The sequence below is a fragment of the Nilaparvata lugens genome, chromosome 3 (assembly GCF_014356525.2).
Source record: "Nilaparvata lugens isolate BPH chromosome 3, ASM1435652v1, whole genome shotgun sequence".
Classification (NCBI taxonomy): Eukaryota; Metazoa; Arthropoda; class Insecta; order Hemiptera; family Delphacidae; genus Nilaparvata; species Nilaparvata lugens.
In genome coordinates, this window is record NC_052506.1 from 36,451,559 (window position 1) to 36,465,067 (window position 13,509).

General features: G+C 32.7%; 1 protein-coding gene across 1 annotated transcript in view; it reads right to left on the reverse strand.

Annotated features, from left to right (window-relative positions):
- Positions 1–913: 913 nt before the first annotated feature.
- Positions 914–13,509, reverse strand: part of LOC111049007 (mRNA (2'-O-methyladenosine-N(6)-)-methyltransferase) — a 32,487-nt gene continuing 19,891 nt past the window's right edge. Inside the window, exons 11-12 of the mRNA XM_039422782.1 lie at positions 10,730–10,999; positions 914–7,185 (exon numbers count right to left, since the gene is read on the reverse strand). Coding sequence (XP_039278716.1) covers positions 6,921–7,185; positions 10,730–10,999 — 535 coding nt within the window. The 3' untranslated portion in view covers positions 914–6,920. The remainder of the gene's footprint in view (positions 7,186–10,729; positions 11,000–13,509) is intronic.

The following is a 13,509-nucleotide window of genomic DNA, read 5'->3' on the forward strand; positions in this document are numbered from 1 at the left end:
AAACTGAAAAAGCCCATAACACAGATCATAGATATTTGACAATTTATTGATTTTCTATATAATTATAGACCAGTGAATCTTGAGACCATAAAATTAATGAACAACAACGATCAAATATCTATGATTATATTCATGATATGATCCCTCAATGATCATACATTATTCTATCTCATCTCATTCCAACAAGTTTGCTAGAAATGAAAGGCACATTTTTTTCCCTAGATCCTACAAGAATAAAATTATTAGTTTGGAATTAACTTTTAATGTAGGCTATGTCAACTTGAATAATTAACATTAATTTTTTTCCTTCATAACAGAAGTAGGCTGCATAAAAAATTATGAATAGATGATATACTGCATACGAAGAATGAATATTATCAATTTAAGAATTTTTTCTACAATATCTATAAAATTGTAGAAATGGTCTGAATTTGATAATTTTCTTTTTTAATTATGGATTCATAACAAATATTCAGTTCTATAGTGAAGTCCACGTTATTATGGCAGAGAAATGGTGTTGTTAAACTTCTCTATCATTTGACAAAGAATATAGCACTATCTTTTTCTAGCTCCGCAACATTGCCAGATCGTTTTTCAACAATGTAGATATATTTATAAACAAATTGCAAAATATTTCATCTCCACTATGGAAATGATTTTCCAATAATTGAAAAATATTTATATTCTTGACGAATAAAATATAATTTATTTTTCAACAAGAATGAACAATATTAATATTACATCAGATATTATACCGATATCAGCCATCTTATATAGAAGGCAGAGAATCGGCAACGCTGTTCTATCTTTCTTTATTACTATTATAACGTGGACCTCACTATACTAATCTGACTTATCACGCTACCTACGCATTCTAGGAAATAATAGGGCAAATAAAATGATCAACTTTGGCTAGTGGTTGATGTTCGTAATTTTATTGAGATTACAATTGAAAAAATTGTGATTCTGAAAGCGCATTCAGTATAAAGAAATAAGACGGCTTTCATATTTTTCAAAATGAGTAATAATGACAAGAGAAATCAAATGCATTCCAATTGTCGCAATTGACTGAATTCTATACTTAGGATTTAGTATTACTCCTTCGTATGTATTGATTGAGATATTCATTTCCTTGATAATAGTAGGCTAAACATATTTTCCTGGAAAAGTTTCAGGTGCCAACCCAAACAAAATCACAGTAAAAATAAAAAAGAGTAAATTGGTTATTAAAAAAGAGAACCACTTTATATTTTTAAATGAGCCATCAAAAGTGGAGATTTTTGATCAAGTTTTGTGAGTTTAATATGTAGGCTACTATTTGTAATTAACAGTCTGAATCAAAAAACAATGTAATTTACTTCATATTGAAGAAATAATATAAGATAATTCACTACCGATTTCAACAGCATTTGCCTGCGTTCTCTCTATTATCGACATCCTAATAATAATCTCCAAATCAAACCAATAATAAAGTCCTATCATTCTTTAAATGTATTAATTTCAGTGGCAATTTCCACTCAGTGGGACTTCAATAGATATCTTCTTAATAAGAATTAATAAATGTGAAATAAATTTTTATGAGCAGAATGTGCGTTATGGCTGTGTGTATATTAAGTTCAAAAAATTGACACGAAGCTAAAAAATAAGATAAGAAGCTGTTGTCAAATTTTCCCATCAAGAATAACCATCTGTAAAAAATGATATATTATAATTCGAAAACGTTTTATATTATCTGATTTTGTTTGGGAAAGCAACTTTGTAAGATTTTTGAAGACAATCCAAAGAGTTCTGAATGATTGGATTAGAGTGAAATTATAAATTATTTTTATACATGTGATAAGCTAAGTACGTTGAGTATGTATCAAAACCGTCAGAGACTGATATCCACAAGAGTGTGTAAGGCAATACGTCTACATATTACATCAAGTTCAATAAATATTCCACATTAATTTAGGGATTCAATTCAAATAGTTAAATTATATTCCTCTCCAACACAATCAATTTACAAATTCCATCATAATAGAAGGAGAATTTCTACATAATTCACAATCAACAATCAACTTATATTACTCATCATCACATAATAATTATCATTGGTTAAAACTTCACAACAAATTTTCTCTATTCATCTAATGCCTAACTTAATTCCATCAACACCAATGCCGAGATTTAAGAGACCTCAATATATTTCACAGCAACTTGAAATATTGTGATGAAAACTTAGTAAACACCTCGGTACAATTTAGTATTCATTCACAGATATTTAGTAGAAATTGAATAGAGAAATCTCACTTCATAGTAGTAAGATTAGGATGTAGATGCTTGAAAGTTTCTATTTCATGAGCATAAGAAAAATAAGGAATAAGAGAAGAGCTGTTATGGTAGTAGTACTAAAATAATAATTATTACTGAACAAAAGTTCGTTGCAGAATTATCTCAAGATTTTTAGAACTGAACAGTCACAGAAAATTATTCTGAAAAGACTCACAGCACATGAATTTTCTGTTCAAAGTAAAAAATACTGAATATTAGTTAGATTTGATATGATTACAAGAAATTTTACATTATAATAAGTGTTAATAATATACAATGCTCAATATCAAAATCATTCTTTCAAGTAAAAAAAAAAAAGATTCAAAGAGAGTATTTGAGATAAAAATGTGGTACTGTAATATTCAAACACTATAGTCTCAAACGAAAACTGAATTGTATAAACTGTATTGACAAAGTAATATTTTTATAAAATTGATAAAAATGTGAAAAAACGAATTAAGAAATATTTGAAACGTTCAATCTGTCTGTGAGTAGGAGGAAACCAAGTAATACCATAAAAATTGTATTACTAATTTGAATCACGTTCGAACAAATTTGACAATAGCAATCTGTGAATGGAATACAAATCTTGGCATCAATATAACATATCATTTTACAAAATTCTTCAAACCTATCAAAACTGAACTAATACAATTTTCTATAGAATAATTACATAAATCAAATCCATCTAGGAACTATTTACACAAATTCCATTTCTGGTTTGAAGTTTTCTATAAATAAATTTATATCTTGGTCTAACCAATACCATTTTTAATATGTGAGTATTAATATATTCTTTCAAGACAAATATCAATAGGTGTAAAGAACTATATTGCAGTTCAAATAAATATCGTTATTATATACAAATAAATGATACATGGAACAGAATCTGACGTTTTGCTGGAAGAGCTGTTGATATAATATTATTATGGTAACAAATTACATCAAAATATTGAGAGGCGAAGTTGGCCATAATATTGACTGTTGTGCAACAAAAGAAATTCATACTAGAGAAAAATATGTCATTGAGTTAATTCGAATATGATGGAAAATCGTTATGCGAATTAGTCATTTTTAGAATAGTCTTAAAAGTATTCAGTTGATGAAAAGCAAAATATATAGGAATAAGAAAGAACCATGAAATAAATAATATCTATCATTATTAGGCAAGCTGTAAATGAGAATAGAAAAGATTATTGCAATCGAATAAGATAAATTCTATTTGTTAACATATATAAATAATATTAACTACATAAAGATCTGATAGTTTTTCACACTCATAATATACTCAAAATATTTTAATGAGATCAATAATTACAACTTTTATAAGATTGCAGTATTTGGAAAATTATTTACCCCTTATGACTACTAGAAATATAAAATTTAATAAAATTGAATAGAATCAATAAATGCATAGCTGAATTAATTGACATATGGTGAATATAAAATACAAACAAAATGAAGTGATGGGAATACAGTCATTAAAAATTATAGAAGAAAAAAAGTAAATATAAGAAAACGCATCCACAGTTATTCGAAAATAATGTTGTTCAGTTACTGGGGAATAAATAGGAGAAGTTAAAACATATTATATTGCTGATCATCCAAGATTACTATAGAGGGAATAATTTATTAAATTCCTGTGCTTAAGCAATATTTGTAGCTCTTTAAACACATTATTCGAATCAATTGGGAATTGTTAGCAAAAGTACTAAATTGAGTAGTTTTTAAATACATTAATGGATGTAAATACTGGAAATGTAATTAAATCAATATATATTGTGTGAAAAATCATCTATTGAGCTACATTGGTATTATTTACGACTTACTCATTTTATTGTCTCTCTGTAGAGGAATCTTCTGTTGAAAGTACAGTATATAACATAGATCCAACAAAATAGCCTATTGATGATTGATATTATAATGAATAATACTATTGATGTAAAATATTGCAAAGTTTCAAACATGTTATTGATATTGATTATATTTTTATTATCAATTCACTATTACTTATTGGAAATTTTCTCAATGTTTTCCAAGCTAGTAGGTAACATAGAACATTTTTTTAAGCATCTGAAACTAGTTCAATATGTGATTTATTACTGAATTTTCTGAATAAAATGTGCTCCAAGCAGTACTTTTATAATGAACTTACATCAAACAGAAAAGTTAATTGGGATTTAAAATCAGATTAATTTTTATCAGAGAAGGGATTTTTCAGAAACTACATCCAAGAAATAAAATCATGATATGGGAAGGATATAACTACTGCCTTTCACTACTACACTTCTTTTTTACAAGAGCTGCGCCTTGTACATTAAAATTATTATAATATTACCTTAGTGTCAATAACTTTTTCTCCATAATGATGTTTAAATAAAACTTTATATTGCACAAATATAGACAATTCTCACATTATGATTATGGCTCAAACTTCACCAATATGCTCTAGAATACTGTTACTTTTTTACTAGAACTATCTTATATACAATATATTCTTCTATTTGAAATTTTTTACAATATATACAATCAATTAGTATGATTACAATAACTATTCTTAATAATTACTAACTATGCACTACTCATTGAAACTGGAAACTAATAGCATTATCTCACTGATACAGGAGAAAATGACTACTACATATCTTATGCAAGTTAATAATAATATAATTATTTTACAAAAAATAAACTGAAATTGAATCAGTTGTTCATAGGCACAACTAACAAAACAATATGATTTTCTTGTACCTCTACAACATTTTGAAACATTATATTCATTTTAAGATAATTTGAAGAAATATTACAAATTTTACATAGATAAAACTATTTTATGATAGACAATCTATTAGTTACATCAACTGAATAAATCAGTCTAAGTTTTACTAATGTGAGAATTCGTAATAAATGAGGGCTATTTTGGAATACATTCCCAATCATTTCACTATTGCCAGCAAATAAAGATAATTCAATATCCATGTTGCCAAATGTTTTTACCTATGTAAAATCAATCGACAAGAATTTTGCTTAATGAAAAACTCGGAGCTTTTGCGAGAAGATAATGAAATATTCAAAGGTTCATTGGTTACAATCGAAATTATGAATTATTGAAGTTGAAACGTAGAGCAAACCATAGTTATTCGAGTTCAACTCATATTATTCTAGAATTCTAGATTTACAATACTAACGTAAAAGTTTGCGGTCGATTACCTAGGTTTTAGATTTACAATACTAACGTAAAAGTTTGCGGTCGATTACCTAGGTTTGAGTTGCAACTAGGCTACATGACCAATCAGTCCGCCTATGGAAACAGCTTACAATGATACATTGACAACATTATTCTACTTCTTAGACTTTGATGTCAATGAAAGACATTGTAAGGCTGCATCTATGCATGTAACTAGGACCGCATGTAATCACAACTTTAATTCCAGCTAAAAAGGAAACTTAAGACATCATGATAATGTCTTACTGTGCTACTGGGTAGCTTCTGTACTTTTTGAGAAAAAATAAAATATACCTCATACTTAAATTCTATTGTAGTGAAATCCTTTTGAAAAATATGAGCAGAGAAAATTAAAATAAACCCATTTACTTGAAAAGCCTATTTTGGTATTCAACAAATTAGATTTGTTGTACACTATAAGAGAAATTGAAAAATCATAATTAAAGTTGATTAGCGGTTAATAAAATAACCTGCATAAAATCATCTGGCATGAGTTATTTATGCATACTGATTTAAAATCACCAGCTTGAAAATCTTATTTGAAATGTGCACACGATCCTAAAGCTAAGTTTAGACTTGTATACAATAAGATTAAACAAAGCATGTATGCGCATATGTTTTCAATCAAGTCAAATAGATGAGAAATAAAATGAATTATAGCACATACACAATTGTGTAACAAGATGTCTGGGGAGAATCCTAATACTTGTCAATTTAACAAATATCTCGTGAAAATCTTCTTACATTATATAAATGAAAATTTCGTGAAAATCCTCTCACATTATATAAATAACAATTTGTTTGAAATACTTGTCAAATTAGCAATTACGAGAAACTGCCTCGTACAATTCCTCAGATTCAGTCCAATTCGCATAAAATGATGGCTTGTCTGAGGAGATCACCCATACGTATTCTTCAATTTAACAAGTATCTCATTCAAGTACTCTTAAGGTGCGTACGCACCTCTGCACTACAAACACGCACATTTCGCTTTTCATGAGCTGATACTATATGTAAGTACTTTTACAGATACGGATATGATAAGCATAGCATCAGCTTATGAAAAGTGAAATGCACGTTTGGGCGCGTAGTCTGTTTACACTTCAACATATATGCTCATAAATGAGGATATGTAAGAGATACTACCTTGTTAAATAGATAAGTATGAGGAACCTCCTCAAACAATTGTAGTAACGTCAACTTACTATATAATCTACTACATACGCTAACTTTTGGTGGCGTACCGACACATATTTGTACTATGAGGGCCACGAAATTCTGTATTATAATTATTATTCATATCTAATATTCGATTACTATGCATCAATTCTGTATGAACTGATCCGGGGATGCTTATTTGTCTAAGTGTCACTTAGAATGTTAGCTAGGAGGCTGGCTTAGGGGGGCCGTCGTTCGGCGGTGGCGGGGGCGCCGCGATGGGGGTGGAGGGAGGGTTGGAGTTGGCAGGGGCAGGGGTGCGCTGGGGGGACAGCAACTCTTGTTTGTCGCGTTCGCGCTCCCTGCCCGGTCGGAATGCCTCTAGCAGCGCCTCCACCCTCTCCTCCGTCGGCCCCCACCGCTGGAAGCCTGCTGCGTTCTGCAGCCACACCACCAGGGTGCCGTGAGATGACCGCACGCTCAGGTCCTGCCTGCAAACCAATTCAATTACATTCATTCATTACACCTTCCTTTTCAAATATTTCCAATATTATAAAATAAAACACAATAGAAAACATTTTATAAAAATAGTACCCACAAAAACGCTTGGAATAAAAACTGAGAACTGGACTAAGACCAAAAATTTTATACTAAAATATTTTTATTCTATTAATTTTTTCCTGATTCTATAATATTGTTGCCTATAAAGGTGCGTGCAGACTTACGCTCTGCTCCGCAATCGAACGTCACTCGAGCAGATCGATAGATGATGAGCAGGTCGAGCAAGACCGGAACGAGAACAGAGCGTGTAACAGAGCTCGAGCTTGGCAAGTTCCTAGTGTGAACTAACCAATAGTTGCGCATGCTCAGTTAAGGATTAATTGGGATAAGGAGTTGTCAAAAGAAGTAGAAGTTCGTAGAGGGGTAAGACAGGGCTGTGTGTTGTCACCAACATTATTCAATTTATATTCAGAAGCTATCCTCTCTGAGGCTCTTGATGGATGCTCATGTGGACTGGTTGTCAACGGTGAAGTTGTGAATAATCTCAGGTATGCGGATGACACAGTGTTGTTGGCTGGAAGTGCAGATGATCTCCAACTGCTGTTGAACCATGTGAATACAACCAGCAATAAGTATGGATTGTGTATGAATGTACACAAAACAAAGTTCATGGTTGTTAGCAAAGAACGTGTCGAGGCAACAGTGAGAATTGCTGGTAAGTTGGTGGAACGTGTACAAAGCTTTAAATATCTTGGATGTTGTGTCAATGAGAAATGGAGGAAGTAAGGAGTAGGATTGAGCAGGCAAGGGCAGTATTTTTCAGAATGAGAGGGGTATTATGCAATCGGAACCTTGCTCTGAAGACTAGAATTCGTTTGTTGAAGTGCTACATCATTCCAGTGTTGTTGTATGGGCATGAGGGATGGATATTAACGAAGGAATGGAGGCAAAGCTGTAGGCGTTTGAACTGTGGTTGTATCGGCGCATCCTTCGTATTTCATGGACAGAAAGGGTGAGGAATTCTGAGGTATTAGAACGAATTGGGACGACAGTGGAGGTTCTTTTCTGTATCAAGAGTCAGAAGCTTCAGTATTTTGGACATGTGATGCGCAATGAGAAGTACAGATTCCTGCAGTTGATAATGGAAGGCAAGATTGAAGGAAGACGCCGGCCTGGAAGAAGGAAAACATCCTGGTTAAAGAACCTGAGAGAGTGGTTCAACATTGACTCAACATCTCTGTTCAGAGCTGCAGTCAATAGAATCCAAATTGCATTGATGATCGCCAATCTCCGTCGCGGAGCCGGCATATAGAAGAAGAAGAAGTTAACGTTTTTGTTGGATCAGTTACAATCTCTGTGTTAGCATATAAAATTATCAAAATAAATAATCAATTATTAAAACATAAAAATTAAATAATACAGTAAAAAAATATAAATATTTTTTAATAATAGGTACCAGCAAATTAGAATTTAGAAGAAAGAAGCCGAACTCCCAACCGAGCCTTTCACCTTTCAAAACATTGACAGACATAACCCTTTAGTAATAAAACATCAACATGAATGCAATAAACATAATATTTATTATATAAACATAATTAATGAACCTAGTAATTAGCCAATTAGCTGGATTGAAAGTTTCACATTTGTGAGGTTAGGTTGTAGTGAAGTCAACAATACGACAAGCACGTGATCATCCCTTGCGTAACATCTCGCGTAACGTTCATGATCGGAGCGTGTGCGGAGCGTGTTCGAGGCGCGTATATCTGTATGCACCTCAATGCTGCTTTTATTATCATGTTGTTTTTAGAGACGATATTTTTTGTCGAATAAATTGTATTATGTTTTGCTAAATCACCTCATATATCACATTTCTTTACAATTTTTTGTGCATATGTTATCACTACTTTTTCTTGAATATTCGACTATTCTCTTGATTACTGAATATTCCTTTCTCGAGCACGAACTTAGTTTTGCTGGCAATGCCAATACTAATTATTATCAATTTAGTGAAAGCGTTTGTAATTTCAATTGTAAATGTTTCAATGTATGAAACTGAATTTCGTTTTTATGTTTGAAAATGTTGTGTATTGATTTGAAAATTCGGAAATAAATTTTTTCTTCTGTTTAATATTGGTTGTCTCTACTACTGGAATGCTTTTATTAAAAAAACCTAGTTTTCAAGGCATCGTCATCAGTTGTACATCGAGTTAAAACTTTTCAAACCTATTTTCAATCAGGTCCTGTCGAAGACCAATACAATTCTTTGAACGTTACCTTGGAACTATCATACATACTGTCTGGAAATCAATTCAACTAATTTTATATCTTACTGGATAGGCCTACTGTTATTTTAATAAAATAATTTATTTATTTGTTAATAAAACAATATTGAAAATATTCTCAAGTTGAAAATGACAAGTTATGGTCGAAACTAGTCGTTGTAATATTTTGAATAATAAAGGGTACTTTAAGTTTCAATATTGTTTCATTAATATTTATAAAAGTAGCCCATTCAAGTGGAGTGTTTTTATTTATTTGTTATGCTGAGGGTAATCCCCACATGAGCTCTAGGCTTGAGCGTGGCCAGTGATGATAATGGGAGATGAGATTTCTCATTTTCTTGAGAAGTAGAATTTTTAATTTAAAAAATCGTCTTGAACGTCTATACAATATACGAAAACAATAATGGTGGTACGATTATTAGCGCAGGAGATATTTCCCCTCTTTTATCATACCTAGCACACACTCCACCAAAGTTTTTTTTAATAATATTTTTTTTATATTGCTGTTGTGTGAGTGAGTTGAAATGATTTAAGACGAACATATAAGTCTAATTGAATAGGATATGTTACAATGGAATGGCGCTTTGGCCAGTTAGAGCGTTAAACACTTCGGCCGTTTTCACATTTACCGATCTCACGCCGACACAACAAAAAACGATGGGTCTGTTCTTTTTGTTTGAAACGTTTCATAAAGAGTGATAATAAAAAATGGAATTGTCTTCTCAATAGAAAAATATCAGACACATTTAGGCTCTACTGCGACTCAAATTGTAAAACTCCAGAAGTGAGTACCTGTATTTTGGACCTTTCTACTTGATTTATTTAAAATTGTATAATTATGGACTTATTATCAAACTTTATTAAAATGGCATGAAATGGGAAATTTTACTAATTTTTCAGCAAATTTGAACGTGTTCTCGTTTATAATCACGCTGTACTCACTTCAACTGTACTACTTTTTCAACAACTTCAACGAGATCTCGTTCATATTCATCCTATTTCACTTCAAATTCAAACCTCACTTTTTGCGATAATCAGTCCTCAGCATGTTGAGTCGCCAAGAGATGTTCAAAAAGTTTAGTTAGGAAATTGTTGAAAAAGTAGTAAAACTTCTCATTTTAGGTAAACAAAAAATGATCAAAGGTCTGAAAAACTGGTACTCGCGACTAGGATCTTACGATTTGAGTGGCGGTAGTGTGAGTAGTGGCTTAGCTCGTGTGTGTTTGAAAAGAGTGGATGTGTGACGACTTACTTGGAGACGATGTGCTGGAAGCCGTGCCGGTACTCGTGTTCGAGGGCGGGCACGACCACCTGTTTGCGCTTGAAGTGGCTGGCCTCGAGGCGGAGCAGGGCGGCCGGAGGGGGGTCGCGCCACTCTGGCATCACTATGATGAAGCTGAGTGGTTCGGGGCTGTCGGTCAGCAGCTGCTCGAAGCGAGCCACCATCGCTTCCATCAGCTCCTCGCTGAACGGAGGATTCGCCTCGAACGAGCCGCTCACTGCTTTTAGGTCCAGCAGAGGCCTACAAAAATACATAACATCAACATCGATATAGTGCTGGGATTACCACGTTGAATTTCTCTGTAAAAAAACTGGCTAGTCACATTTCTTCTGAAGAAACTCAAACTCTTAGGGTCATATGTACCATCTACGTTTAGATATGGTTTCATTTTTCATAATGTGTTTCATTTGAGGTTTAAACGAACGGCTGACATTTCTCCGTTTAAAACGAACATCTGCATAAAGGCCTAAGTTACCACTGACATTCTTCTAATGACATTTATGGCCTCTTTCATTCACATTTAAATTATGCTCTTCGTGGGGGAATAGCACCACTGCAAATGTGTTCACTGACAGAATAAAAAGCTCTACGATTCATAAGGGGTCTAAAATTAAACGAATCAAGCAGAGAAACTGTTGAAGGATTGGGAATTAAGACCCGGCTAGCATTTACATATTCAGCAAAGAAAGATGTTTACATCAAAGAAAATGAAAATGACTTTATTAAACAGAAGAAACTCATGAACATGACACCAGGAAGAAGACTGTACAAATCCTACAAAAGTAAAAATATCAACAGGTCGTAGTGTTCAATAAATTGTCCTCAGTAATTGAAAACCTTTCAAAATAAATGTTTAAGAAAAAAGTGAAGGTGCTATTGTGAGAACTAGGGTATTCTATTCCTTAAGAAGAATACCTTAACAGTGAATTTGAGTCAAAATAGAGAGTGAATTTGTAAGTAGTCTCGATAAGCCAATAGGCCTACTGTTTCATGTTATCTGATATTGTGTTATGTTGTCTAACATTGTCTTACATTATCTCTGAGTATTTTGTAAATGTCCATCACTTTCTTGTACCTGACCTACTTGACAAGAATGTTCATTTAATAATCAATAAAACTATCCTACTATGATGATGAAAACGTTATAAGTCCAAATACATGAAGTTTTACATGTACTAGCGGGACTTCCTTGCTGACCTACGGAAATCAACAGATCTCGTTCAGAAGGCACAACAACTGTTTCAACTTTCGACTCAATTATTCTATTAATATTAGTACGAATAATAAGGAATTGATATAATGATCCCAAAATAGCAGGAAATCCCCATGACAAAACATAACAGCTTATATTTTGAATAAATAGCAACATTAGACTTTTGAAACAGGTTTCTTCAATGTATGGGATCTAGGATTCTAAAATCCAAATTCAGATTGGCTAGTTGCACACAACCAGATTTTGGACGGTCGGTTTTATTCCGGGCATTAAAATTACGATGGAATGGGGCATAGTACACAAAACAATAACGAATAGAGAAGGTTGAGAGATGGTGAAGAGGGAATACCTTTAGAGGGATTTGACTATGTAATTACTGACAGACAACGAAACAGAGCCGACAGTGTTATAGTTTACTACAATAAAAGATTATCAGTGAGTGCCGTACAAACGGCTATTGCTGATGTGTATGGCTTGAAATTGGAATTTTCATTCAAAAATCAAAATTATCGTCTTTTGGCTTTCTACCGGACTTTCGACTGCGACATTCAATCATTTTTAGACTCAATGAACGACTATATTAACCAATTGAATATAGCCACAACAATTATTTGGAGTGGTGACTTCAACTTTGACTTATTAGGAAATACTTTGAGCACTGACACTTACTTAAACACATTGATAAGAGCAGGACTCTTTCAGTGTATTGACAAACCAACAAGAGTAACTGAAAATAAAAAATCTTGTATAGATCATTTTTTTATACGATATAAGGATATGGTAAATGTGCGATCAGCTGTTTTGCAATCGCACTTGACAGATCACTACAGCATAGGACTCACTATTGATTTTGACAATTTTACACAGACTGACACTATCACACACCACTACATTGATTGCGCTCTCTTAGCCGCCAACCTGAGTCGGATCAACTACAATAGCATCACACAAGCACAAGACGTCAAACAATGTTCCGCTGATTTTTCCAATTTATTTTTTGATGTAATCTCTAGTTCTAAAAAATCATTAAAAAATGTCACTACTAGATATAAGAAGCTCAAACCTTGGATCACTCGCGATCTAATTGTGTTGATTCGTGAAAATACCAAAAGCTGCTTTAGTATTTTCTTGGATGTTATGGCTTGTGCTCTGGAGCATTTGATTAAATGCCAATATAGTCTTGTGTGGTGACTTCAACATTAATTTTCAGAAAATATGCTCAAATGTTTTCGACTTGGAAAATTGTCTTTTAGTCTACAAGCATGTTACAGTGATACAACCAGACCGGGTAATAGAGATAGGGTAGTTGCATTGATAATATTTTCACCAATGTGAAATCAAATTCATTCTCTTGTGATGTAGTGAAAACGTGGGTCTCTGATCATTGGGCTCTTCATCTTGTATTGCAACAATTTGATTTCGTAAAGACCAAGTGTAAACAATCCTGGATAAAGGTTAAAAGGTCTGTACGTAGTATGAAGGAAGAAAATATTATTGAGTATAAAAATCTTCTGCGTCACACTGACTGGTATCGAAT